The sequence below is a fragment of the Colletotrichum fioriniae genome, assembly GCF_027942845.1.
Source record: "Colletotrichum fioriniae strain IMI 355084 chromosome Unknown scaffold_6, whole genome shotgun sequence".
NCBI lineage: Eukaryota > Fungi > Ascomycota > Sordariomycetes > Glomerellales > Glomerellaceae > Colletotrichum > Colletotrichum fioriniae.
Window position 1 is genome coordinate 1,389,049 of NW_027076842.1, and position 26,211 is coordinate 1,415,259.

The 26,211-nt window shown below is 55.6% G+C and overlaps 10 protein-coding genes across 10 annotated transcripts; 5 read left to right on the forward strand and 5 right to left on the reverse strand.

Annotated features, from left to right (window-relative positions):
- Positions 1-2,206: 2,206 nt before the first annotated feature.
- On the forward strand, positions 2,207-4,843 carry N0V96_005802 (uncharacterized protein; the record flags this gene model as incomplete). The annotated part of the gene is made up of 4 exons (XM_065757497.1): positions 2,207-2,436; positions 2,549-2,975; positions 3,032-3,244; positions 3,329-4,843. The coding sequence occupies 4 exons, from the start codon at positions 2,207-2,209 to the stop codon at positions 4,841-4,843; spliced, it is 2,385 nt and encodes a 794-aa protein (XP_065613840.1).
- Positions 4,844-6,937: 2,094 nt separating this feature from the next.
- On the forward strand, positions 6,938-7,158 carry N0V96_005803 (uncharacterized protein; the record flags this gene model as incomplete). The annotated part of the gene is given in 2 exon segments (XM_065757498.1): positions 6,938-7,137; positions 7,152-7,158. 2 exon segments carry the CDS (start codon positions 6,938-6,940, stop codon positions 7,156-7,158), a joined length of 207 nt encoding a protein of 68 aa, XP_065613841.1.
- A 104-nt stretch (positions 7,159-7,262) lies between these two features.
- Positions 7,263-9,778, reverse strand: N0V96_005804 (uncharacterized protein; the record flags this gene model as incomplete). Its single annotated transcript, XM_053189578.2, has 5 exons — positions 7,263-7,960; positions 8,040-8,130; positions 8,196-9,175; positions 9,258-9,482; positions 9,562-9,778. The coding sequence occupies 5 exons, from the start codon at positions 9,776-9,778 to the stop codon at positions 7,263-7,265; spliced, it is 2,211 nt and encodes a 736-aa protein (XP_053053031.2).
- Positions 9,779-11,527: 1,749 nt separating this feature from the next.
- Positions 11,528-13,891, reverse strand: N0V96_005805 (uncharacterized protein; the record flags this gene model as incomplete). Its single annotated transcript, XM_053189577.2, has 4 exons — positions 11,528-11,557; positions 11,613-11,676; positions 11,730-13,734; positions 13,792-13,891. 4 exons carry the CDS (start codon positions 13,889-13,891, stop codon positions 11,528-11,530), a joined length of 2,199 nt encoding a protein of 732 aa, XP_053053030.2.
- A 983-nt stretch (positions 13,892-14,874) lies between these two features.
- Positions 14,875-15,937, forward strand: N0V96_005806 (uncharacterized protein; the record flags this gene model as incomplete). Its single annotated transcript, XM_065757499.1, has 2 exons — positions 14,875-15,477; positions 15,569-15,937. The coding sequence occupies 2 exons, from the start codon at positions 14,875-14,877 to the stop codon at positions 15,935-15,937; spliced, it is 972 nt and encodes a 323-aa protein (XP_065613842.1).
- A 363-nt stretch (positions 15,938-16,300) lies between these two features.
- N0V96_005807 (uncharacterized protein) lies at positions 16,301-17,381 on the forward strand (the record flags this gene model as incomplete). The annotated part of the gene is made up of 2 exons (XM_065757500.1): positions 16,301-16,638; positions 17,102-17,381. 2 exons carry the CDS (start codon positions 16,301-16,303, stop codon positions 17,379-17,381), a joined length of 618 nt encoding a protein of 205 aa, XP_065613843.1.
- Positions 17,382-17,553: 172 nt separating this feature from the next.
- On the reverse strand, positions 17,554-18,864 carry N0V96_005808 (uncharacterized protein; the record flags this gene model as incomplete). Its single annotated transcript, XM_053189575.2, has 6 exons — positions 17,554-17,673; positions 17,733-18,005; positions 18,104-18,179; positions 18,240-18,333; positions 18,461-18,675; positions 18,770-18,864. The coding sequence occupies 6 exons, from the start codon at positions 18,862-18,864 to the stop codon at positions 17,554-17,556; spliced, it is 873 nt and encodes a 290-aa protein (XP_053053028.2).
- Positions 18,865-20,369: 1,505 nt separating this feature from the next.
- Positions 20,370-21,704, reverse strand: PEX12 (ubiquitin-protein ligase peroxin 12; the record flags this gene model as incomplete). The annotated part of the gene is made up of 1 exon (XM_053189574.1): positions 20,370-21,704. The coding sequence occupies one exon, from the start codon at positions 21,702-21,704 to the stop codon at positions 20,370-20,372; it is 1,335 nt and encodes a 444-aa protein (XP_053053027.1).
- A 636-nt stretch (positions 21,705-22,340) lies between these two features.
- On the forward strand, positions 22,341-22,936 carry N0V96_005810 (uncharacterized protein; the record flags this gene model as incomplete). Its single annotated transcript, XM_053189573.1, has 2 exons — positions 22,341-22,451; positions 22,526-22,936. The coding sequence occupies 2 exons, from the start codon at positions 22,341-22,343 to the stop codon at positions 22,934-22,936; spliced, it is 522 nt and encodes a 173-aa protein (XP_053053026.1).
- Positions 22,937-23,134: 198 nt separating this feature from the next.
- N0V96_005811 (uncharacterized protein) lies at positions 23,135-25,254 on the reverse strand (the record flags this gene model as incomplete). Its single annotated transcript, XM_053189572.2, has 4 exons — positions 23,135-23,447; positions 23,587-23,737; positions 23,853-24,792; positions 25,069-25,254. The coding sequence occupies 4 exons, from the start codon at positions 25,252-25,254 to the stop codon at positions 23,135-23,137; spliced, it is 1,590 nt and encodes a 529-aa protein (XP_053053025.1).
- Positions 25,255-26,211: the final 957 nt, after the last annotated feature.

A 26,211-nucleotide genomic window follows, 5' to 3' on the forward strand; every position in this document is an offset into this window, starting at 1 on the left:
ATTGATTGATGGACGTGCCATGGAGACGTGGTCGGTGCTTTTCCCTTCGGTGCATGGTTGACGTGTCTGTGGTGGACCACACGACCGGACCACAGACGTCGATGTCCGGCCTTTGGCGCTAGGCTAGTTGGAGGATGGTGAGGTTTTGAGATGGATGTCGAAAGTCTGGTAGATAACGAGTGTCTACACGGTCTGCTTGGGCTACTTTGCCTCCGTGAGAAGCAGTTTGTTGTTGTCGTGGTTTATCTCTTGCGGCAAGCGTGGACTAACGATGATATCCACTTAGAGCGAAGGGTGTTGGATGTCTCCGCGATGCTAAGGCTTGTGAGTTACTCGGCCAGGACTTAGTGGCTATAGCAGAATGTCAAAGAACGATTCAAGATGGCAATCAACTTTCAAGCATTGTATACTTGTCGCGATGGTGAGTGCAGATGTCTGTGTGTGCGTGACAGCGTGCATTTCCCAAAAGTAACGTATCTTGCTACGGACACTTGGAGTGGCATTTATTCTCGAACCGGGGGCCACGCGGGGTTACCGTAGTCGCCTTTTTTCCTGAGCCCGTGTTCTTGCTATTTTTCTTTTCCCCTCCTCCCCCCCATTGTTCTCGAACCTCGCTGGAACCTCGAACCCCTGAACCTGTCGTGCTTTCTTTCAATGTGGGACGAGTCGTTCGTTTTTAATTGCAACCCATCCCCGACAATTGACTTGTCTGGACTTCTGGTACACACTTGGCTCTATTTTAAGGGGTCCTGTGTCCGCATAAGAGCGTTCTCATAAAACGCGGGCAGAAAATAAAACAGAGAAGCCAGTGAGCAAATGAGAATAGAGGGGCAGGACGGCAAGGAAATTACAATGAGAGTGGAAAGACTGGACTGGAAGTAGTAATAAAGTATTTTACTATAGTTTTTTGCCATAGTGCATTAGCACTAATTCCAATACCTCACCCACAATGCCCACTCTCCCGAACCCAGTCTCATTTTGAACGTTGCCCGCCTCCGGTCCAATACAAAGCCTACTGCGAACCCACACCGCGAACAACCGTGCTGTGTGGTGGGCGAGCCATTCGAGTCTCTCTATCCCCTCAGCTCTCAGGTTTCCATCACCCTTACTTTCCACTCCTCCGCTCGCCGGTCTGCCACTCACATCTTTCTTTGCCTTCAACTTTTCCCCCAGGAAAGGAGGCGGCGAATTGTCCCTTTCTGTGCTATTACTGCCCTTCGACGCTTCGTATTAGCAAGGCCTTTCTCCACCGACCGCTCATTCTTACGGCTGCTAGCAAACGTCCCCTTCCCAGGACCCTAATTCGCCAGTGCAACTACGAGGCGGCGGTCGAATCACCGAGGCAAACTGCACAGCGGTGCAACCCGATTTTCCTAGCTCACAGTCTCACGGACGCCCCATTCGCGCACCCGCAACCGCGCTCTTTCGAGAGAGACGAACCCGTCACCGCTTTCTGCGAGTTCTGCTTGGCAACGCCGGCAGGAAGCTTGCCGGCCGATTTTCGAGGAGGGACGAAGACTAGGCGGTATAGAAAGCAGACGCCCATACTTCCCTACATAATTCTACGGCCCAGGGAGAGAGAGAGTCACATTTCTTGACGACCAATTCTTCGTATAGAGGACGATAACCGAACCCGCCAATTGCTCTCCATTGGAGACTTGTGCAGATCAACTTTCCCGGCGGCTTGTCTCACACTACCCCCCATTTGAGTGGACGGGGAATCTCGATACTACGTCAGAACAGTAACCCGCAACCCCTCCTCGACCTTTCCGGGGGTCGAATTGCTTTACCACAAAGAAGAGCTTTGCGTGCCCGCCCCGAGAGATCTCGACGCCGAAAAAAGACCTCCTCCCATCGCGAGGCTTTGCCAGCGAAGCGGCAACCGGTAGCCCGAAAAGGATTGACCCACGCAAGCAAACGTTGGACGAAACGTGCGACGCACGCGAGGGGGACAAGTGAAGAAGAAACACAAACAAAAGACCAGGAACCCAGGAAATACATGGCAATGTCGTAGGAGTGGCCTGGTTGCGCCAAAGAAGTCGATTTACAAACATAGATTGAGGGATTCGCGAAGGAATTGGGCGGTTTTCCGAAGTAACCCAGTCCTGGTTTCTTACACAAACGGGAGATTTCGACGCATGTCCACCCCTCGTCGGTGAAAGGCATTCCCCAGTAAGAGAGGCAGACACGATAAGAAGGAGGAAGCATGGATACTCCCGAGGTTGCGACGCCGACGTCTGGCGCCGCTACGCCCTTGACGGTTCCGTCAACGCCGGCCAAGCCAGATTTCATTCCGCTGGTCACGGTTGTTGACTTCCACCATGCCCGCGGACCCGAGGTTGAGATGTGGTTTGGCGCGGCCGAGGGCACCGATCCGGCAGTCGAGTATGACTGGGGCTTGCTGCCTTTCATGGCGTTGAGCGACGGCGCGCATTTGTGAGTATCGACTCTGTTCATCGTAACGCAGATGGTGATTGGAAGCTCTGCCTGGGTGCCCAGCCGCTATCTACGTCTCAGAGCTGGATCAGAAGCTAACGACCCGGACCAGATCAAGCGAGGACTTTTCCTACTTTACGCTTCTTCGTCCGGCCACCGCCACAGGGCCTGCGACATCCCTGTTCGGCATATCCTGTACACGGCAGCTCGATGCCTCCCAGCTCCTGAACCGGCCCGCCGACGTCACGCGCTCGACGGTCCAGAAAGCCGTCGTCGTCATCGCCGACACGCCGCAGCACTTTGGCATGATGCGTGAGCGTCTCAGCGTCGTCACGCAGGCCTGGTTCGCGCAGCGCGAGTTCACCGACACGGAGATTCTCCGCCGTTTCCAGGAGAGTCTGGCCGAGGAGAAGGAGCGCGGGTTCTTGACGGAGGAGGAGAGCCGCGACCAGTACCTCGGCATGAGCTTGCGTGAGCTGGTGCACGAGTTCAAGTCGCAGACACTGATGCTGTTCAAATGTTGTTTGCTGCAGCCAAAGGTGCGTTTTTCTCCTGGTCAAGTGGTAGATTTTCGGAAGCTAACCGATGAGCATAGATGCTTTTTTTCGGATCGCGATGTGAAAGGTTATGCATGATGCAGTTTTCTCTTATTTCTCTGATACCCGGACTTATCCGTAATCTCGTCGACTGCGCCGACCCGGAGCTGAACAACTACGAGAAGAGGTTGGCGCGGCCCACGAGCTTGCGGACCAGCGATCGCAACTCTTTGCTCACTTACATGGGCTTGCCCCTGCAGATTTTCGGCAAGGTATGTTTGTTGTTGCCATGTCAAGGGCCCTTCAACTGACAATGTAAACAGGGTAGTCTATTTGGCCCATACACCCCTCTACAGCAACTTGACATACTCGCCGACTTTGGCACCAAGTCATACATTGTGGGCAGCACGAATTCACTCCTCCTGCAGCAGAGGGACCGCTACAGCGACATTCTAATTAATCTCGACGAGCACACCGTCAACGTCACATCCTCCTCCCTCAAGAACGCCCTGGCTCTGTCAGCCGCAGACCGCCGTTGGATCGACTACATTACCCAAGTAGTTAATGACACTTGGGACGAAGCCAACCCTCAGCGTCCAAACACCATGGGCTATGTCGGTAGCGAGGAGTTTATCCGCCTTCAGTTTGAAGAGTACATACTATCTCTCGTCTCTTCGGTGAAATACCGCAACCACCTCCATGCGCACCCGAATAACCCGCGGGCGCTCCTCCCACATATTGAAGGCGACCCGTCCCTCGACTACGGAAACGAATTCATCGAATACTGGTCCCGCACCGAAAACCATCGCATCTGGAACGGCAACACAGATTCTCACCTCTTTGACGTCGTCGAGCCGCGGCACCCCTGTGCCGGCGGTCTTACGATTGATGACGTGCAGCGCCGCATCGCTCAGCAGGTCCAGGACATGCATCTGGACGAGCGTCTCGCCGTGGGCAAGGAAGTCCTCGGACGCAACTTTGCCGTGGGCAAGGAGAAGGCGTCCAACATGTTCAACAAATTCTACTCTGACCTGGAAGCGCTCCGCGAGGCGCAGAGGAAACGAGCCGAGGAGCAGCGCCTGGCTCAGGAAGCTGCTACCGCGGAGGCCGAAAAGGCCGGCTCTCCCGCCGCCTCCACCGCGGCGACGGAAGGGGGAGCAGCCGCCAAGACGGCGGGGAATTCCGGCAACAAGGCTAGTTCGTACGTGAGTTCGTGGGTCACTTGGGCGGGCGAGAAGCGCAAAGCCGGGTGGGGTGGAGGCAGCGGCAGCGGGAACAGCACCGTGACGTCGCCAACTACGAGTACCAGTGGAGGGTACGGCTGGGGCCGCGGATGGGGCAAGTCCAAGACGGATGCCAATAAGGCTGGGAACGGTGACAGGGACTCTGCTTCGATCTCGGGGTCGCGGGTGTCTACTTCGTCTGCGGGGACAGAAATCAACGATAAGAGGCCGCACGGGGAGAAGCACGATTTCCAGCCGCTGACGCAGGGATCATACACGGAGTCGATTCTCTCGACGGGATCGATTGAGTCGGAGACGCCTGCGGGTCACGCGAGGCCAGAGTCGAAGGATGGGACTGCGCCGTCCACGGCGGTAGGAGCTTCCAAGACGACTGGTGAGGCCGATGGTAAGTTGAATGGCGACGAGAGCAGCACTATTAGGACAGTGGCTTCTGAAGCCGATGGAGAGGAGAAGAGGGGAGGTTCTGCCACCGCGGCCGCGAGTGCTTTGCCGACCAAGGCGCAACAGCCGCCACAGCAGGAAAGCGACGACGAGGAGGAGGACGAGGCGGAGGAATCCAGGGCGACGGCGGCTGCTGCGGAGGCTGCGGCTGAGGCGGCCAAGGCTTGGGGTGATGATCGCCCATGAAGAGGTAGAAATCAGCCCCCACGAGAAGGAGAAATCGTCCCTACGCAGAAAGAAAGAATGAAAGCATGTTAGCAGGCCGGGATGATAATGGGAATGAAGAATGGATGGATGGATGGATGCAGAGCAACAGCAGCAGCAGCAGCAGCAGCAACAACAACAACAACAACAACAACAACAGCAGCACCGAACAGGCCAAACCTGCAGAGGGGAAAAGAATCATCACAGTACAGAGTTGTACAGAAGTATCAGCATAGCGAAGCATTTGTTGGATGGAGGAGGAGGGGGGGGGGTGTCCTATCTCCATCCAGGGTTGGATTGATGGGAAATATGGCGCGCATGAAAGAACCTCAATAGGGGACTCTACCCCTAGTTCTCCGGCATCTTGGTTTTGTCATCAACCTGTAGCTTTAATCATCATATATTTTACATGCAGAAGAGATTAGAAAGCTTGTTTAACGGCCTTTGATGGGTTTGAAGAGGGGAGGGGCACTTGGGATTTGACCGATGTACTACGGTTTGCGTGTGTTCGAGGAGATGGCTTTGGGGAGCGAGGAGTTGGATTACAGATCGGGAACAGATGAGATCAATGAGAAAGAAATACGGTTCATAACGATGTGTGATTGAGTTTCCGTTTACATTCCGTGACTTTGGGCATACGCGAAGGCTGAAGTGTCTCGGGAAAAACTCTTGTCCTCTCGTTGCACATCTAACTAAATGAGAAACGTAAAGTCTGGGTTCAAGAAAAAAACTTTTTCGTACCTCGTGCTCGAAACAAATGATGACCTGCAAAAGTGCCATGAGAATTCGTCCACGTAGACGGGAGACTCATCTGTGGTCAGCGGTGAGTGAGGAAAGCATCTATCAATAAAAGCCGACGTCAGGCTCACGGAGGGGGCTTTCCTTCCTTCTGCTCGAAGCAAGACGACCAAACTTGCATTTTGCCGTCCAGTCGAGTCTCCTGCTTGGACGTTTGTTCCGAATTTGTACTTTTGTTCTAGAACAAACGAAGATTTCAGGAGACGAGGTAATAGTCATTACACGCTCTGGCCCTTCTATACTGTTATTTATTACACAGAAGGGTATTAGTCTTGGAATATATTGGGAATGCCAAACGTTTGAGGAGAGAGAGTCTGTTGGCACGAAGCGGAGTTGCTAAACATGGAGCCCAGGCAAGACTGATATCACCGCCAGACCCAACAAGATTGTAGGGACTGGGTACGGAAGGTCTCTCGTGCCTAGCCGAAATGTCGCTTTGGTTTATTGTTCCTGATCGTTTCTCGTGTCGTCAGACGACCTGTCTTAGACTACGTGTACGTCGCGAACAAAACTTTGCAGCGACCTCGTACAAAGAAAGAACCCAGACCAACCTTCTGTATGTCCCCTTTTCCGAGACAGATGTAAACCTTGAGCGAATCCGAAGAGAAGTTGCTACGAGTGGAATGTTCCATAGCATCGCTCGTCGCTTTGAAGCTAGACGGCGAAGGTGTGAGTTGGAGATGGGGGGGTTATCCTAGTCTGTTGGAAGTACCTGTGAGGAGTTGGTTAGGCAAATGTGGAGGGAAGCGGTCAAAGTGAGAATTATAGGTGTCTGGGCCCGCATGCATTCATCTTGTAGGTCGATTATTGCTCTGAATATGTGGTTTCCTCTATGCCAAATAGAAGGTGGGGCTTTGTGTTGCTCTAGACTACGTTGTACACATTGTCGAGACCCCAAACAGGGCGAATACATGGCGGAAGCCTTTGATGTCCCTACGAGTGAGTCTCACTCTATGGTTATCATGGACGCATTCGAGACCGCGTAAGGTATGCAGAGCAATGTGCCTTCTCTCGGTGACGGCGAATTCTCGTCTGTATCTTTCAATCGTTACTGGGTATTGAAAACTCCTAAAAAAACAACCCAAAAAGGTATCTTCGTCCAAGTCCACGAGCAACATAATCCCATCACATCATATACCACATCACAATCCATCAAACTCATCCCCAGAAAACCCATCCATCTTCAAACCCCTTAACCAACAAATCCTGCCAAAGCCCAAGCCCTTGCTTCTTCCCCCCCTCCGTCACACGACCGAAGGCCGCGGCCCAGACGAGACCATGACATGCCCAACACTCGACTGCCTCGACGCCTTCCTGCCGGAAGAGAACCTCTCAAAAAAGCCCGCCGTCCCAGACTTCCTCCGCTCCCCGCTCGAGATGCTCGATCTATCCGAGACCTCGCGGATCGAGGCGGCGTCGATAAAGGTCTGCGGAAAGATGCCCCAGACGCCCTTTGCGTTGGTGCCGGACCAGCACCAGTGATCTTGCCAAGCCCCTAGAAAGTCTTGTGTCAGCAGACTGAAGGTACTCTGAAGGCACACCATGGAAACGTCTACACGGGAAAAGGGGAAAAGGGAGGACAAGAGAAAGGGGGAGGGGCAACTTACAGCTGATGTTGGTAATCCTCTCCCTGATCAAACTTCAACCAATCCCCGCCATCCTTCGGCCTCGGGGCAAACTTCCATCGCGCAACAGCCGAGATATTACTCGTCGTGTCCGCGCGAATCTCCGCCTTGGGCGGCGCCTCCAGCTTCAAAACATCCAGCGGCGCGGACCCGAAATTCCCCTCGTGCCACCCCATCACCCACTCCCCGTTATACTTGGCCGGAAACTCCAGCCCGCTCAACCTCGCACCATTTGCCAGCTCGAACCCGGGCGTATTATCGTACAGCAGCCGCATGCCGTACATCCTCTTGACAGTCTGCGTCGCCGTCGCCGTCGGGAGCTGCGCGAGCTCGAGCTGGCGGCCCTCGATGCGCGAGGGTCGGGGCGGGGCGCGGAAGTGCAGGTCGTAGTTGTTGCGCAGGTGGAGCGGGACTTCCCCGCCGCCCGTTGTTTCTGAAGATTCTACTACGGTAATGCCGGGTACTTGGGGAAGCGGTCGCGGGTGCCGGGCGAGGTGCTCGAACAGCTTCTTCTGGCTGAAGAAGACTGTCGCGTCGCATTCTTCAAGCGTGTGTTGGGCGTGGACACAGAAGACGCAGCCGTAGAGGAACTCGTCTGCGCGTTTGGTGGCGATGTGTGATTTCTGGAGGAAGCGGGGGCGGTAGGAGATTTTGTTGGAGGTGTGGTTTGCTTCCTCTGGAGGTTGTCATTATATTAATTAAAGCTCCTCCCTTAATTTGAAGTCTGATATCAAAATGCAGAGTTGAGTACGTACCGGCGTTGTTGACGTCGTTTTCGACTTGTTTGAAGTCGAGCTCGTATGAGCAGCTCGAGCATTTGGCGACCTCGTGTGCGCCAGAGAATCCCTTGCACCGAAAGTCAGTCCAGGTGTACTGCATAGAGAAAAGAGACTGGGACACTGGCGACTCACTGGTTTCTTAACCTTCTTAACACCGAGACCTCCGCGCGTAACCTCCTTCGCACCCTCACAGAACCCCTTATACAAATAAAACGAGCTGCTCAACCCGATATTACAATCCTTTGGCCGGGACGAGACCTGAAGCGCCGCCTCCCTCCCCTGCGGAGAAGACGACTCCGATTCGACGGGGATTAGCCCTTCACCGTCGCTCATGACTAGTGGAACCTTCTCGATGCCCTCGTGGACGCCGGGCGGGAAGTTGGGCGGGATGATGGGCGGCCTCGACGTCGGGCTGAGCCGGCCCCCGTCATGGGCCGAGGACGTGGAGACGCGGTGCTCCGTCATAGTGGGGCTAATGGCGCCCGAGTTCCTCCTGCCGCCGCCGTCGAATACGGAGTCGTGGAGGGATTCCTGGGAGCGTTGCCGTGAGGCGTGCGAGTACATGGAGCTGGTCTGCGAGTGCCGGTGGGGCCGCGGGGAGTGGCCTCCGTTCCCGTTCCGCGGCGTCTGCGTCTGATCTTCCGTGACGATGCCTAGTGTTGTAGACGGCGCTCGTCCTCGCGAGACGAGAGGGTGATTTCGGTCCGTCATCGATACTGGTGACCGCGTGAGGTCCTGCGGGCTCATCTGGTGGTACCGGTCTTCTTCCGAGAGAACGCGGTCGGTAGGGATCTCGAGCCGGTGATCTGAGCCGTGCGAGAGTCTGCTCATATTCTTCGGGCTGCCCGGCTCAGAGATGGGTGAGCTCATGGAGACGGGCGGACGACGCTCAATGTTCATCTCGCCCATTGATCCCTCCAGTCCCGTATCGATCATAGGGTTTGCTCCTATGCTCCACGGGTTCGTCGGGGGAGGAGGCGGCGGCTGCTGCTCGAGAACCTCCTCTCTGACTCTTGGCTCTGGCTCGGGTGGTGCATGTTGCTCTTCCTGTGGCTGGAAGTGATGTCCCTCGTGGGACGTGGTTAGACTTGCGTGGCCGTGGTCTTGGGTCTCTATGATCGGGGGGATCTTTGGTCAGCTGCATGGGTTTCCTTTCTCATGTTTAGATTCATGGGGGGCGATGGCTATAGTTACCGTGTGTAGCCGGTGGCGATGTCGCGATGAGTGGAATAGGAGGCTGCTCCCGCGGCGCCGGCTCTAGCCTCATCCTCCTCAAGATCTCACCGGTCCCGAGGCCGGCCCTCTTGCAGAGCTCCCGCAGCTCGACATACTTTTCCTTTTCAAACGTGTCTGCATCAATTACGTCTTCGAAATCCCATATCATATCAGTCATCTGTGACCTGTAGTCGGCGATCTCGTCTACATGGATGACAAAAAGGTCAGTTAACACCGTCGCTACAAGGTATGTGTATAAGGAAGAAAACGGAAATCACCATACTGTCATCTTTGAGCGCATCTATAAAGTTGACGCCAGACTCCTCCAAGTGGCGCAAGCACAGCGGCTCAATCATCTTGAGGATGCGCTCGGCGCCCTTGACCAGCTTCTGGCTCTCGGAGAGCATGTCCCGGTCATCGCCCGCATTCCCAAGCGCAATGGTCCCCTTCTCCACGACCTCCTCAAACGGTCCTGTCACCAAGTCCTTCACGACGTCCATGGTCGGCAAAAGGGGGTCCCGTAAGTCCTTTGAGAGCCGGTGGCCGTCTCGTCTGGTCTCCCGGCGGCGGGGTTTAGGTGGAGTCGTCGGTCTGGTTGGTTAAAGGTACACGATGGGCTAAGCCAGCGCGACAAGCTGGCAGAGGGTCATCCGAATCGCAGGTTTGAATCCGAACTTGCGCAATCGCCAAGTATTGTTTGGGGGTTCACAATCACACAAGCTTTTGAGGAAAGATCTTGGCAGAAAAGGTAAGAGAAAGAGAAAGGAGGAAGAGAAAGGAAATGCAAAGAGGACGGCAGGTCAGGATAGGACAAGGCTGTAGAAAAGCTACTAAGCTGAGCTGAGCAGATCAATTAGTCGGCTTCCCTCAGAGTCACCACCACAAAAAAACAGGGCCAGCTCCAGGCCGCAGGATAGATGGGCAAGGTATGGCACACAAGGACGGGACGGGGATTGGAGATTGGCGGCTGGCGGGCAAGGTAGGCAGATGCAGGGCGCACCGCATGTCAGACTGGCCTCTCTTTCTCTCCCGAGACACAAGGCGCACCTCTAGGCCGTCCGTCCATCTGTCACTCGAGAGATAGAACGAGAGAGCGAGGGCACAAGAGGACCGGTAGCCAACGGGCGTGGCTTGCTTCTCGGAACGCCGCCGCACTTTCCTGTCCCAGTTCAGGTCTTGAAAGTTGACAAGCATGCAAGGCGGTGCGGTGCTGTTGCGCCCAACTTTTGCAAGCGAATGCAGGTGAACCTCGCCCCGGTATCAGGCTAGTCTCGCGAGGAGATCGGCATGGCGGGCGATGAAAAGAGTGTCGACATGTCTGCTGCATGTTCCAACGTGGAGGAGGGGGAGAAGCGCCAAGGTGGAGGAGGAGGCGTTCTGGCGTCTTGGATCCGAGGTAGGGCTGCTGAGCTGTCGCTGGCTAGCCTTCAAACTCCCCCAGGCAGACCCGTTTGGCTTCATCGGCGTGGCACATTCCTAGAGCACGCTCCGCGATTGGTGTTTCTCAAGCGAAAGGAATGTCGCGGGCGTGACGGAGTTTTGCTGGTAAGGTATTGAGGGAAGAGGGACGTTTGGTAGGGGGTTGTAAGCGAACAAGTCCACAATGTCGGTACGTACTAGTACTGGATAAGCAAGGAGCTTCAGGCAGGTAGCACTGGTACCTAGGTCACAGCACAGACTGTGGTAGGCTCATCAGATGAACGCTGCAGCCACGAGGTCCAGCATAGCTAGCGCAGAGGCGCAGTTCAATATGAGCCCATCGACGTAACCTCTTAGAGTCAAGAGGCTCCTAACAAGCATTTGGATCATTGAAGTCGACGCCCAGGTGTTTAAGCCTCCCGATCTGCCTCGCCCGGTGCGCAGTTTGTTTTAAGTGGTCATCTGCCCTTTCATTATGAGGCAATACTGAGTAAGGTCAGGTAGGTAGACAGCCCTGACAACATACCTTATCTCAACCCCCTCGTCGGTCACCCTTTGTGGCCACCGACGACCGCATCACAGCTACTCCATATTTCTTCACCGAAGAAACAAACATCAAAGAGGTTGGCTACCTCTTATTTTGACCGAAACAAACGCCCGATTACAAACAGTAAATAACCCGTAGCTTTTCGAGAGACCCCAATTAAACATATTCGCTAGCAATACACGCCAGAATAGGCATAACTCATATTCTCGTCAATAAGGGGTTGTGTGTATACTTTGTTTCTTATCCACCGGCCCGTCCTTTGATCAATTATTGATGACGGCCTCTATGCCTTGGTTGTGTTTCCGGAGATGCTCTGATGATCCCATGTCAGAAGGTGGCAGTGGCGGTCATAGTATACAGCGACTTACCTGAGAAATCAGATTGCGACCAATCTGGATGGTCTCGGCCATACCGCGTTGGCGAAGCCAGAATCTGTCAAAGTGTCAGTTTGAATCTTCAACGTCAAGAGTAGAACAACAACTTACGCTTCCTCGGCGCCTCCGTGGCCTTGAGTCGAGATCCTGCGAGCCTCATCCTCAAGAGCCTGCATGGTGATCATCTCCGTCTTCTCGATACCTGGTGTGGCAGCTTGGTCCGAAACACCTTGGCCCAGGTTCTCCTCAAGCAGTCTCTTCTTCATCATGAACCGTTCCTTCTTCTCCCTCTGCAGTCCCGGGCTATCTAGCTTCTTCATGACGAGGCGAACGACGAACTGAGCGCCAAAGTAAAAGTGCTCCGAGAGGAGGATGCTGAGGAGGAGGCCCCATGCCTGAATGCTTCCAGGGGTGCCGCGAGGTCCATCGCCCTTGCCAGCGGATCTGCACAGGAACACAATCGAGGCGCTGGTGATACTACCCAACCAAGACAAGAAGCCGAGGGCATTGAGCCAAGGCCCGATCGAGTCGGCGCGCCAAGGAATTGGCCGCCTGCTGCTAATTGCAATCTTGACAGCGTCTGATCTCATCTCAACCCAGTTGTTGACGAGGAAGCAGCAAGCTGTCAAAGGCCAGGCCACGGAGAAGAGGGAGAGGTAGCCGAACTGAATGACCATCTCTCTGTAGTCTCCGGTGACATCGTACGTCTCAAGCTCGGCTTCGTTCCTCACACGCTCCAAGAAGGCGGCCTCTTCAGGCTGGTCCTTGATCTTGGCGGCGCTGTCCTCTTTGGACATCTTGGACTGCACCTCTCTGACCTCCTGGAACACCTGGCGCTTGACGTACGGCACAATGACCTCAGTGGCGAAGTTGACGACCTGGGCGGTGACGGTGAAGTAGAACATCTGCTTGCTGATTCTCTCGGGGTTGATGGAAAACTCCTGGGTCTGGAAGTTGACGTCCTTGGGGGTGATCTTCTGCGCAGTGGTTCGCCAGAAATCAAGGTAAGGAGTGAGGTGGTCGCCGAAGGGCAGGTAGACGAAAGTGGTGAAGAACAGGGCCATGTAGGAGGTCAGGAAGTTGAGAACGAACTCCTTCTGAACCAAGGCCGCGTGGTGTGCGTCAATAGTTTCGTAGTTTTCCATCTCGGTCAGTCTCGTCGCGAACTTTGTAAGTACGGTAGAGAAAGTGGGTGTCATAACCACCAGAATGACGGTTGGGAGGAAGGCCAAGTAGGATTGGAAAGGTCCGTTGTACACCTCGTTGATGAAGATTTCCAGCGAGTTGCAGGTAACGATAAGCGTTCCCAGTACCACGATGCACGCTGCGGCGAACGGGATCTGGAGAAGCTGCGTCTGCAGGCGCTTGATGGGCGAGTAAATCTTGACGGGCTCCCCGGTAATGGGGTCCTCGGCCTGGCGCTCAAACTCGAACTGCGGCCGAGGGTGCTGGATGTTGGAGACGCCGCGGACGCCCCACTGCACGGCGAGGTCGACTTCTCTCTGCTTCCAGAACTCGAAGAAGATGACGGACCACAGGCAACTGACGAGAGCATAGAGCCAGGAGAACTGGCCAAGGAACATCCAAGCACCAAAGCCGGCGGCGGCGGGAACGACGAGGAACTTGAAGTAGGTCTGCATAAAGGCAAAGTAGAAGGCGACGCTCTCGCCGAACTTATCGCGAATCTCGTCGAGGTCGTTCTCGTCCGTCTGCCCCTTTGTGCTTACCCTCTTGATCCACTGGCGGTTGAAGGAGTGGTTGTGGAGGGGGAAGATGCTGGCAACGTGCTTCCACTTGCCGGACTCGGGGGTGATGCCGGCTCCGCCCTCGTTCTTGGGCTTGACCATGAGCAGGTAGACGAGACGCAGGCGCTCAGCGTCGGAGACGGGCTCATCGCGGAGGGCCTGGGAGAGGTCCTTGTCTGCGGTGTTGGTTCGAGCGCCCTGTAGCCAGTCTTGCAGTCTGGATCGGTAGACTTGGTCGGCGAGGAACTTGTCGGCGATCTTGATGAAGACGAGGACGGAGCTCTTGTCGCCTCTCCGGACCTCGGTGGTCAGGCCGACGTGGGTCAAGGCTTCGATGAGCTGTACGAAAGAAGCTTCGGCGCTGACGCGGTCTGAACGAGGAATAGGTCAGTTTTTGTAGAAAGACGCAGGGGCAAAGGGGGACTCACCCTCTTGCGGGATCTTGTAGTTAATGACATAGTCGACGCCAAAGTTGGTGTCTAGACCCTTGGTCTTCTCATCGCTGTAAAGGTCGCGAAGAGTCGCCATGGCTGCTGTGGGCCGGGCGTTCGTCCCAAAAGATCAGTCGTCGGGAGCTCGAGCACGGATGTCGTATGTGCAGATTAGGAAGTTTGGATTGCGTAGGGTTGGTATTCGTAGAAATGGGATGCACTTTTGAGAAAAGATATGGGAGATATCCAAATGCTTGAGGGTGACGGATTCACGATAAGAGAGAAGGTCGCAGGATTCGCGATGGTCTTAAGGCCAAGTGCGAAAATGTAGCCAAGTGGCTGAAAGTAATGACGGTGATGTCTCGCTTGGCAGGTTTTTTAGATGAACAGAAGGAGAGAGAGGAGCTTGGGCATTTGGCTGGCGGGATTGAGGGAACCGTCACGTCACCGCGCAGGGCCCCGACTTGGGCGGGGGAGCTCATTTTCAGGGAACAAGCTCCAGCCCCTCAATGCCTCTACGAAATTCCTACTTGTAGACCGCTACGCCAAACAAGGATTGGCGCTGCCGTGTCGCTGGGAAATGTCCAGTAGTGTTGTACTTCGTAGGCTTGTTGCGCCGTAGCAGTGACAACGGTGGTGCGTGGCTCAGTGCTGCCCCGGCCTCCCTCCACCACCCCCCTCCTCTGGCCCCCCAGCATAGCTGAACCGCCGCCGTGCCAGGTGCCGGCCGGCCCACCTCACTGTGGACATGGCGATATGCACTGATTGATTGACTTTTGACCAGTGGATTGTCATTGGATTGCACGAGTGCTAGCTGGTGCTGTCATCGGTGGGGTTTCAGCTCGGGCAGCTGCTTGGAGCTCTCTCTGCCCCATGTGAAGATCCGTCCGGCCAACCTCAACACCACTTCACCTCACCTCACCTCACCTCACCCACCTCATCTCACCGTATCTCACCTCACTTCATATCACCAATCTCACTCACCTTGCACAGCAGCTCACATGGAAGTCGTATAACCCCTGCGTCCCCCCATCCGAAAGCCCCCACGAACAGGGACACCGACGGACACACAACCTCCAAATGACTTTCCTCACAGCCCTCGGCCTCCGCCGCAAAAACGACTGGGAACCCCTAACCCTCATCGACGCCCTCCTCCTCTCACCTCTCAACCTCCTCGTCACAATCATCTACAGCATCATCCTCTTCCTCCGCGGCCGCCCCTTCACACCGCCCCGCGACAAGCCCGCCATCCGCATCGTCTGCCTCTCCGACACCCACGACCGCACCGACGTCGACATCCCCCCCGGCGACCTCCTCATCCACGCCGGCGACCTCACCAACGCCGGCACCGTCGCCGACATTCAGGCCCAGCTCGACTGGCTTGCCGCTCAACCTCACCAGCACAAGATCCTCGTCTGCGGCAACCACGACAGCTTCTTCGACCCCAGCGCGCGTCTGCCTGAGGACCGCGGCAAGAGCCTTGACTTCAAGGGCATCCGCTATCTCATCCGCGATGCCGTCACGCTCGAATTTAAGGGCGGCCGTCATTTGAAAATCTACGGCGCCCCTGATATCCCGACCTGCGGCGGCTCCGAGATGGCTTTCCAGTATGATCGTTCATTACCGCCCTGGACTAACACGGTACCAATTGACACTGACATTTTGATCACTCACACACCACCAGTAGGTCTCATCACATCTCATATTATCTCCTTTCGCTTCATCTCATCCACTCCACCTTCGAAAAACTTTCTCATCTAACACACGTCACAAGAAAACCCACCTGGACCTAAATCTAGGCTGCCCAGCCCTCCTCCAAGAAGTCTGGCGCGTCCGCCCCAAACTCCACGTCTTCGGCCACGTCCACTGGGGTCACGGTCGCCAGACCGTCCACTTTGACGACTGCCAGCGCGCCTACGAGGCCCTCATGTCCCGCCCGCCTCGTGGCCTCTTCCGTGACCTCTTCCCCCACGCCGGCTGGCGCGACGCCCTCGCCGTCCTGGGCTACGGCATCCACGGCGTCGTCTGGAAGTGGCTCATGGTCGGGCCCGGCGGCAACACCAGCAGTCTCATGGTCAACGCCGCGCAAATGTACGGCAACACGGGACGGCTGGGAAATCCGGTAGAAGTGGTGGACTTGTAATAAAATAAAGAGTAAGATAGTGACTTGGAATCATGAAATTTTTGTGTAACTATAACAACAACTACTACATATAATGTAGTAAGGCGATGCGCCCGTTGCGCTGGTGTGGTATCATGGCGATGTCTATGCTAATGAATGTGTGGTTGGAGAGAAGAGCAACCAAGGGAACCAAGCAGAAAGATAGAAAAAGAAAGAGAGACCAAATGCGCCGCCAATATGCACCGGGAACCAGCCCCTTCGACACAATTATCCCTTCATCAGAAAAACATCAACGCAAATCGTACAACCGCAATTGCAACCCCCAACCCAACTGCCCACCCAAAATTCACCTCCGCTACGGACGCCCCGGCACTAACAGACACCATGGACGGAGTGGGTCTCCCGGTCGCAGGCGGGGTCGCCGCCGCACCAGTCACCGATCCAGTAGGCCAGTACCCCGTCGTCGCCGTCCCCGCCCCGGCCCCGGCCCCGGTACCCGGCACCGCAACCACCAAAAACGGCACCGTAAGCGTAACCCGATCCGCGCCGTCGGCACCACATCCAGCGCACGAAGCCACCGTCGTCGTCATCGGCACGCTCACCGCCGCGGGCTGCATCCCGTCGCCGCCGCCGCCGCAGTACTTGTTGCAACCCGGTACCAGAATCGTGGTACAGTGCTCGGCGGGCGTCAGGCGCGCCGCGTCGGTCGAGCAGATGGTGGTGTAGGTCACCGTCGTCACGAGCGTCGATGTGGAAGGGGAATGGGGTTCCGGATCGCCGAGAGGAGGGGCATTGGGGGGTACTTCGTCTGTGAGGCGGGCGTAGACCGACAAGAGGTAGGTTGAGGGCGCGGCGCGGCGGTGGAGGTGGAGGTGCATGAGACGGCGGTGGGGATTCGAGGAGAAGGATGCTGGGAGGGTGTCTCGCTTTGGCTTTGTGGCTGGGGTGCTTGTGGTGCCGCCGCAGAGTTGGGTGCTGTTTCCCGGGCAGGGGCTGTTGCAGAGGGCGCGGTCTGTTGTTGCTCTGGTGTCTGGGTCGAGGTCGTCTGCGCAGAAGCATTCACTGGGAGGAAATGTGTTAGTGAGGGAAAGATTTTTCATATAAGATGGAGATGGGACCAGAACGTTACCTTTCGCGGACACCGGCGTATTTCCCAGGCCTGCAGAGATCAATACACTTGCCCAGCGTCATATCCGCCGCCGAGGCCTTGAGCAAGAAGCTCTGGAACCCGGTCCCGGAGCCGAAGCAGCCGAGGTACGCATACTCCCCAATTGTCGCCGGCTCGCGCCCTGGGACTACGGGGTCCGTCGAGGGGCTTGGGGGTGCCGTGGCGGTCGGTCCCACGACGGTGGACAGGACGACGGACGAGACCTGGGAGGACTGCACTGTGGCGGTAGACACGATGACGGTACCGTTTTGCGTGAAGCTCGTCACTATGGTGGCAGGGTTCGGAACCGTGGTGTAGATTGTCGACGTGGTCTGGACCGTCGTCGTTGTTGTCGGTTCGGACGGGCTGGCGGTGGTGTTTGTGGCGAGGCCTTGTTCGTAGACGTCGATGTAGTTGACTTCCCAGTACCTGGTTTTTCGCTTCTCGTCAGGCAGGTTCCAGGGAGAATATTTGAGTAGGGTTCGATGACTTACGCGTTTGCGAATGCGGTAGGATTGTTCGCCACATACTCAACGCACGTCGGCGCCCGCTGGTTACAGGTATCTCCGTCCTGGCCCCAGATGTTGGCAGCATAATCACCGCAGAAGTTCTACATCTCAAGGTCAGCGTAACTTGTAAGATACCTACACAGCTTGGGGCAAAACATACCGTCTGAATCACAATACTCATATCCTTAAAGTACGTATCGACATCACAAGTCGACGTCCCAAACAGCGCAGACGGCAAGCCCCAGCCGGACGGATCCGGATTCTTGGCGATGATGTCGTCCGGGATGCTCTGTCGCGGCCAGTGCCAGATACTGATGGCCTCCGAGGTCCACTCGAGAGCGTAGACGCCGCCGCCGACGGCATTGAAGGCGTCACCGTAGGTGTGCGTGTCCGAGGCCGGGGGCAGGTAGTTGCAGCCAGCGTTGTTGGTGGTCTTGTTTTTGGTGCATTATTAGCGAGAGAAGATACAATCACACATCACCAAAGGACGAAGAGGAGAGAGACGGGGGCTTCATTGAGAGGGTTACGTACACCTGGGCTTTCGCAATCGAGAAGGAGAGGTTGGCCGGCAGCTGCGGGGGAGTCTGGGATACGGCATCCGGATGTGCTAGGTTTGTTGTTTTAGAGCCGATAATTTAGTATGGTGTGGGTAGATGACAAGACTCACGAGTGTCCAGAAATGATGTTCTTCGTAGCCTGGTTCGCGCCCTCAATGATATCAATCTCTCCGCTTGTAGGCCAGTCCGGTCCATACATCCAGACTACCCAAAATTCAGTGTCAGCTATCGAGCCAACAGAGGTAAGATGATACATCTTCAACGAGTCTGACTCCCCCTCAAAAACTCGCCAAAGATGCATAAACCAAAAAGAGGAGAAAATACAACTTACACGCAGGCCACAACCCGCAAACCGACGGCGGCATGTGCGCGAAATCACCGATAAAGAGGCCATGATTATACTGCCTCTTACTCTCCAGCCTCAAGCTCGGCCGGCCGTCGCTCAGACCGTACGTGTTCTTGTTGTCCACGCCCAGCGTCACGGCCTGCGTGTCCGGGTCGATGAAGTAGAGGCCCTTTGAGAGGGCGTCGGGCTGACTCTGGTATCTGTGATTTTGTACAACGTCCTTGCCGTCAGTTCATCTATTCAGAAATAACAGGATGGAGGACGATGTCTGTGAGCAGGGGAAAAAAGACGTACCTTACGAAGCCGTTGGACGGGTCGGCATAGTTGATAAAGTTGAAGTCTGAAATCAGGTTCGCACCAAAGTACGACTGCGATAAGCTGTACGCCATGTTGGCTTCTCTCTTTCTTTCTTTCCCTTCCTCTCCTACTGTTCCTTTACACCCTCTTTCGTGTCTTCTGCAGTTTTTTTTTTTGTTGCCTTGATTGTCGCGTCACCGGATTCAAGAGAGTGTAATAAGTGACCACCCTAAAACAACTGGAATAGAGCGAGAGAGGTCTGGTGCGTCAGTGATCGATGATCGGAAACCGATGGGCATACACACGTCAACGAGAGACTCTGGTTGATTCAGATAAACAGAGAGAGATCGAGAGAAGGAGAGTGAGAGAAAACGCCACGACTCAGTTTCAATGATCGAACAGAGACCAGATGTCATGAGACCCTTTAGAAAGAGGGCGTGTAGTTTCTTTATAACCCTTTGCTCGTCAAAATCTCCCTTGCGACTGATCCAGGTACAAAATCACCAAAGATGCGAACCTCGACGAATGGATTTTCAAGTCTGCCCCTCCTCCACATGAGAGCCACACCACCATCATCGCAGCCCTCACGTCCGGTCAGGAATGGCATTGCTCGACCGCCGTCTGGGCCAAGGACTTATCCAAGGAACCCAAGCCCTTGGGGGGCTCTCGAGATCCCCATCTCCCTCCCAGCCTCCTCAAAGCAGGCCCGTTTAGGACAGGTGACGTTTGCTTCTCCATAAAGAGTAGCTCCTCAGAGCCTCAGACGAGAGAGCGAGTTCTACAGGCTACACCTAAGTGGAGAGACAGAAAACCAAAAAAAGGACAAGAAAGCTGGACCGGTCTGGTGGGAGACTACAGAGAATTCAATACGCAGGTAATCCATTTCGAGAAGCCCAACCACGCAATATCCACTCCAAAGAAGAAAGTCAAGGAAGGGGAGCAACTTTGGCGAGAGAAAGAAGGGGAAACAGGAGGAATGCAAGCATCGCTAGCTCCAGTCAAAAAGTTGCCTTCATAGGTTATACTCTTACCCATAAACCCTCCGAGCGTGGCAGACTCGGCAGACCGAGACATTTTGACGGCGAGACAGGAGGTGCCGCCCAGAGAATTGAACGACACTTGAGTGAAAAAAACGTGAAACTCAATAGAAGTGCACCCAGAAAACTTGTATCGAATGCCAGATCATGAAGAAAGGGATCGGGTGGGCGTGGGGCCGGACCACCGCCCCGATGTGAGACATCCTCCCCTCCATTCCAATCGGTGGAGGTTTTCCAAGTCCCGCATTCTTCAAGTCCGACCCTTGCTTCCACCCGGCTTTCCACCTCCGAAATTCTCAGAGCCAGCCACAAAAAAAAAAAAAAAAAAAAAGAAAAAAAAAAGGACACAGATGCTCTAGATCATGAGTGGGTATATTATTCATATGGTGGATATGGCATACGAGCGACAAAAAAGACAAAGTTCGTGACCCAAACGCCGTGGCCTTTTTTCGGCTTATGCCCACCACCTTTAAGCAATCCCTCCCATCAACGCTCACCCCGACTCTTTCTCGTCAAGGGAAAGCTATTGATCCAAATGCCCTCTGACAGCCGCACTAGTCTTACACCATGATCCTCCTCAGCCCCTCCGTGCCTCCCAGGACGCGTCGGCCAGTGACCGCACACCGCCCCTGTCCGCTCTCCCACTTTCCCTCCTTGTCTCCCATGAAATCTTCCTGCATGGGATGCAGACCCTCTACCCAGCGGTGAATACACGTGTAGCAGTACACAATACCCGTCTGACACGCCGTCGGCGTGACGATGGGATCCTCACAGATGGGGCACAGCGAAGAGTCCTCGGGCGCAGTGACCGTGTAGATGGGCAGCAGCGAAGGCGTCGCGATAGGCGCTGTCTCAGCAGCCGGAACAGCCGCGTCCGCCGACTCGTCGTCGCCGCTGACCGCCTTCTCCTTGCCCTTGCCCGTCTCGATGCCGCCGCTCCTGGCAGCACCTGCTCCTCCCTTGCCGACCCCCAAGCCCGAGACCACAGGGGGCGGGAGATCCAGCGTCTCGGACGCCTTGCGCGACAGCTGCTTGGCAAAGTCGGAGGCGTGCCACCACTCGAGAAACTTGAGCGCAAAGATGCTCATGGGCAGCAGCAGAGACAGGCTGGAAAGCAGACGCGGGCCCATCTCCCGCGGGGAGAAGAGGGATCTCCACCCGGGCGGCGCTCCGGCCTTTCCATTCGCCTTGCCGCCGCCACCGCTTGTGAGCGCGTCAATGGCCTGGTAATCGGCGCCCGTCATCCTCCTCATGCGGGTGCCAATGAGCCACAGGAACGGGTTGTGGTACTTGCTGTTGTCAAACAGGTAGGCCAGGTTGAACGACAGCAGCGCAAAGTAGTAGGCCGCGTTGACGCTCGGGTAAATGTTGCGCAGAAACCAGCGGTAGTAGTGCAGGAAGCGCTGCTTCAGCGTCGGGTTGGGCGGCATCTGGGTGTAGGCGGCGCCGAGGAGCGCCCGCGGCGCGTTCACCTCGTAACCCTCATCGAGCTTCCTCTGCAGGTAGGGGACGCCGACGGCGACGGCGAGGTTCATCCATATGTCTTTCGTGCCGAGCTTCAGGGTGTCGCGGACAACGCCCGGTGCGGAGGCGCTGGCGCGCGGGATCTCGGCGTGCAGGGCCTTTTCGCGCTTCAGGCCGTAAAAGTTCTCGGTGAAGCTGCCGCCGCGGGTCTTTAGGTAGTGGCGCTCGACGAGGAGCATGAGCAGGGCGTAGAGCTCATCAAAGGAGTTGAGGGCGCGCAGGAGGTAGCGCGGGTATCTCTGGGTCGCGATTGTGAGGAGATATCGGATGGTGGGCGGGAGAAGAGAGTTGAGCTGCTGTTCGGAGATGAGCTCGAAGAGGGAGGGTTTCTGGTCGTCGAAGGAGCCCCGGAGGGCGGTCATGAACTCCATGGTGGGCGAGGGCGGGCGGGCATCGGGGTTGATGTGGTGGCGGTTCCCTCAATGGTTTTTTTGTGTTGCGAGTGCGCGGATGCGAAGGAGTGAGTTGCGGGTTATCTGAGCATGGCGATGACGGATCAGGCGTCGTCGGGTGGGTTGGTGATAATAAGGTAGGAGGCTGCAGGTCTCCGTACAGGTAAGGTGGTGGTTATCTTATCGTCGGCGGTTGGTTTGTCAGAAGTGGGAGGTTGAACGTACCGAAAGGGATTTGCCGAGGCAGTTCCACTAGCGTGCCGAAGATAGGGACCAAGAACCCGGGGAAGCCAGCGGGGGCCATTTTGCTGTGGAAATGGAAGGGTACCTGAGAAAAGGTACCCATTCGGACCCCCAACCAAACTCAATTGGATTATAGCATCATCAACTCAATCATTCTCATTTCAGACAGCGGCTCATTCATAGATTGCCTGTCTATTCAGTTATAGTCTTCTGGTTGATGATTTGTGGTCTAGCGTTACACCGATACCCTCACTTGATCCAGCTTTCTTCCAACAGATAGAGACCGACTCGCTGTCAGCGCCAAATAACTCTCACTTTCTTCTCTCACTCTCACTCTCACCCCCAAACTCACACGTCGTCACCTCGTTCATCATGGGCATCCCATCTCAGTTCAAGTCCGTCTTCGAAGCCAAGGCAGGCGAAGAGCGCATACAAGCCTGGCTCAACCTAGACAAGGACGATGCGGGCAACTTCAAATTCGGTGTACGTCCCCTTTACCTCCCTTCTCATTCATTTCATTCAACACAGTTAACATGAGACTTGGAAAACCCCCTCAGAACTGGATGGGCGCCCTCATCCCCTCCATAACCCTCCTCTCAACCTCCCTCACGCCAACCCCACGCGCCACCTTCTCCTTCACAGTCCTCCCGGAGCACTGCAACCGCGCCGGCAACCTCCACGGCGGCGCAGCCGCCACCCTCTTCGACTCTCTCACCACCCTACCGCTGGCCCTCGTCAACGACAAGCCGGGCTACTGGCAGTTCCTCGGCGTCTCCCGCACCATCAACTGCAGCTACCTCCGCCCGGCCCCCAACGGCGAAGAGTGCCTCGTCGAGTGCGAGATTGTCCAGATTGGCCGGACGCTGTGCCAGCTCAGGGGCACCCTCACGAGGCGGAGCGACGGGGCGGTGTTGGCGACGTGTGAGCATCACAAGTTCAATACTGATCCGCCCGCGAGCAAGTTGTAGTTGGGGGGAAAGACCTTGTTTCTACCTTGTTCCTTGAGAGGGAATACGAAATGTAAGGAGTATGGATGAGATGAGATGTTTGAGTGAAACACACGATATCTATTACCGACAAGGTCATACATATACAGTCGTAGACGTTACACATAAGCTAGAAAAAGAATACATAACCCCAAAGACCAGACTTCATAAATGACCATCTCACTGCTCTATAAGATGATGCCCATTCAGCACAAGGTCCATAATCTCGAGATCCGGCGCCGCCAACGCCGCCAAATCCTCCACCAGCTCCTCGTCATCAATATCCCCGTCGTCATCCTCGTCCTCCCCCCACTCCCCGACCACAAAATCCTCGTCGTCGTCCTCGTTGCTAGCCAGCTCCGCGTCAAAGTCCATGATGGGTAGGAAATCGTGAATGTCAATCTTCTTGTCGTCGCCGTCCTTGGGGCCCGGGGCCCGGTCCGAGACCTTGAAGTAGGCGCTGGGCCCGCAAGGGCCGTGGGGGTCGTAGTCTCTATAAGTCTCGGAGGTTAGCTATATCTCCTCTCTCATTCAGAATTGGGTTTTTTATTCTTTTTTCTTTCTTTTTCTTCTTTTGCTTCTTGGTCGATACTGGTAAGGGGTTTGAAAGCAAGAAGGGGGATACAACATACGTATCGAACCAGTGTCCCATGACGCCGCGAGCCGACCCGACACCACCAATCTGGATCCCTTCGCTCCGCCACCGCGCATGGCCGTTGAAGACGGAGAACGTCGTCCACCGCACCTCGCCCTCCTTGGTCATCCGAACCGTGCCTTTGATAGCTAATTAGAATCAGTCGAAAAATTTAACAGAAAACCCACAAGAAAAGCAAAGGCTCTTCTTCTCTCGTATAATCAAGCCTTTTCTTTCAAGAAAAAAGAGACGAGAAAAACTTACCACGAAGTTGCGAATGCGCATTCTCATCCCACGAATCATCAACCGACCGCGACAACCCATCAAAATGCACAACAGGCAGCTCCTTCCCATCATCCTCCCCGGGCGGCTGCACATCAACGACATACATCTTCATCAGAATAATCCTCGTCGCCTCCCCGACGTCCAGCGGCGGCCTCGGCACCTCGATCGGCGGCGGCTCCTCTCCGATGGGGAAATTATAGTGAAAAAAATCGTTATAGTCGATGAAGCAAACCACCCGCAACCACGTGCCCGCAACACCGTACGGATCCTCCAAATCCAGGTCGCGAATCCCTCGGCCCGGCGAGGGGACGTAACTCCCCGACCACGAGCCCGCAAACGGCTTCTCCCAGAGGTTGGAAAACACTTTTGCCGTCAGGCGCTGCGACTTGATGTTACTCCCCAGCACGATCATGATGGCCTCCATCTTCTCCCAGTCCACCCTCCCCGAATCGTCGTCGCGAAAGGGCCCCCATTTCGTGCGCGTCGTGTACTGCCGCATGTCGTAGACTTTGCACGCGGCGTAAGGGTACACGCGCGAGGACCGCGTGCGGCCAAAGTTGAAGATGGGGCGGCCGTAGAGGCAGTGGAGCTTTGCGCTCTGTTGGTGGATGTCGTCGGCGGTCGGGTCCTCCGTTTGGGAAGCGGAGGCGGAGGGGGAGGATGCCGACGATGAAGAAGACTGCGGGCGGCGGCGGCTGCTGCTCGTCGGGCGTGCTATGTCGCCGCGCGCGCGATCAAAGATGTGAGAACGACAGAGGAAGGCCACCCGCGCGTCCTCCTCGTGGAAGAAGTTGGCCAGGGCGGCGGCGTTGCGGGAGACGGCGTGGGTGCCCGTGTCGTTTTGCGTCTCGCCCGTCGGGGAGGCATGTTGTAGCAGCCTGTTGGCGACGTCGGATACGAATGGGAGGAGGTCGCGGGACTAATTACAAAGCATAGATGAGAATTGGGTTGCTCATAACTCTCCATATGAGTCTTTACGATAGTGAACAGGGGAATCTCTCTCACCTTTTCGTTGACACTATCCCCGGCGCAAACGAGACCAAGTCTCACGAAATCATGCAGTTCCCTCTCCCAATCCAATCCAGTCTGCTTAGGTGTGTCCTATTCCGAAAACCGCGAATTAGACCATTTCCCTTCCCCCAATGCGACGCCAAGACAAAAGGTAACTGTGGGACGGGGGGGACTTGTTCCATACAAGAGCATTCAAATACACGTCCTTGCAAAGTTTCTGGTTCCCCTTTACGTAGGAGTGCAAGAACCGACATGTGCGGGGCAGACGTCCGAGGTCGCGGGGCTCGAGGCCCGAAAAGATGTGATGGAGGATCTCTGCCGGCAGCAGGTTGATATGCAGCAGCTGTTGCTGATGCGGCGGCTGCGACATCTTGGGCGACGACGATGGGTACGAAGACGACGCCCCGTTGGATTCGACCATCTGGAGGGGGAGCTTATCCGCGCCGCTGCGGTTGCGGCCTCTTGTATGTGTGTATGTGGGTGCTCACAGCTCAAGAGAGGGATGTGTCATTAAGAAACGGACAGGTGGGATCGGGGATCAAGATCTTGAACGAGGGTTGGTCTGGGTACTGGTCACGATGAGAGGAAACGTTTCTTGGGGGTAGCAAGGTAGTGAAGGTGGGAAGAATAAAGCAAGGTAAGGTAAGGTAAGGTAAGGCAGGGAAGACAAACAGCGGATCGGAAGCTTAAACTTACGTCGTCTATCCGGTTGGTCAAACCCACACCGCACGAAAACCTCCCCACGCGGGAACCTGGAACCACCACATGCAGCGAGCGTTCGTGCGGGGGGGCACTACTTACTTTTTGTGTACGGAGTACCTATCCGAATCGCAGGGCGGGCTGGCTGGCGGGCGGGCGTGTGTGGGTACCGCCTGCGATCCGTGAAGCTCCCCCGCCTGGAGTTCTGCACTCTGGTCAACCCCCGGAGGTTAGGGGTGTGTAAGCTTCCGGCGTATCAGCGCGGTGGAGAATGACGGACAGACACTGTGTGTGTTATGCAGGCAAAAGTTGTCATGCCTTTGAGATTGGCTCGTCAAATTCCTGACGAACACAGCTCTCTCTCTCTCTCTCTCTCTCTCTCTCTCTCTCTCTCTCTCTCTCTCTCTCTCTCTCTCTCGATGGAGGTGCCTTTACGGATACCAACCTCTCTAGTGATACAATAGTTCCTCGGTTTCCCGATTATCCCGTCCTCCAAATTGTTCTCTTGGAAGGGTACCAATAGCCTCTCTCTCTCCAAGAAGCCATACTAGAGTCGGTAAAGTCATCATGACGTAAGGCAGGGTAGAAAAGATCACCAAGTTCCCTTCCTTACCTAAGACAAACTATC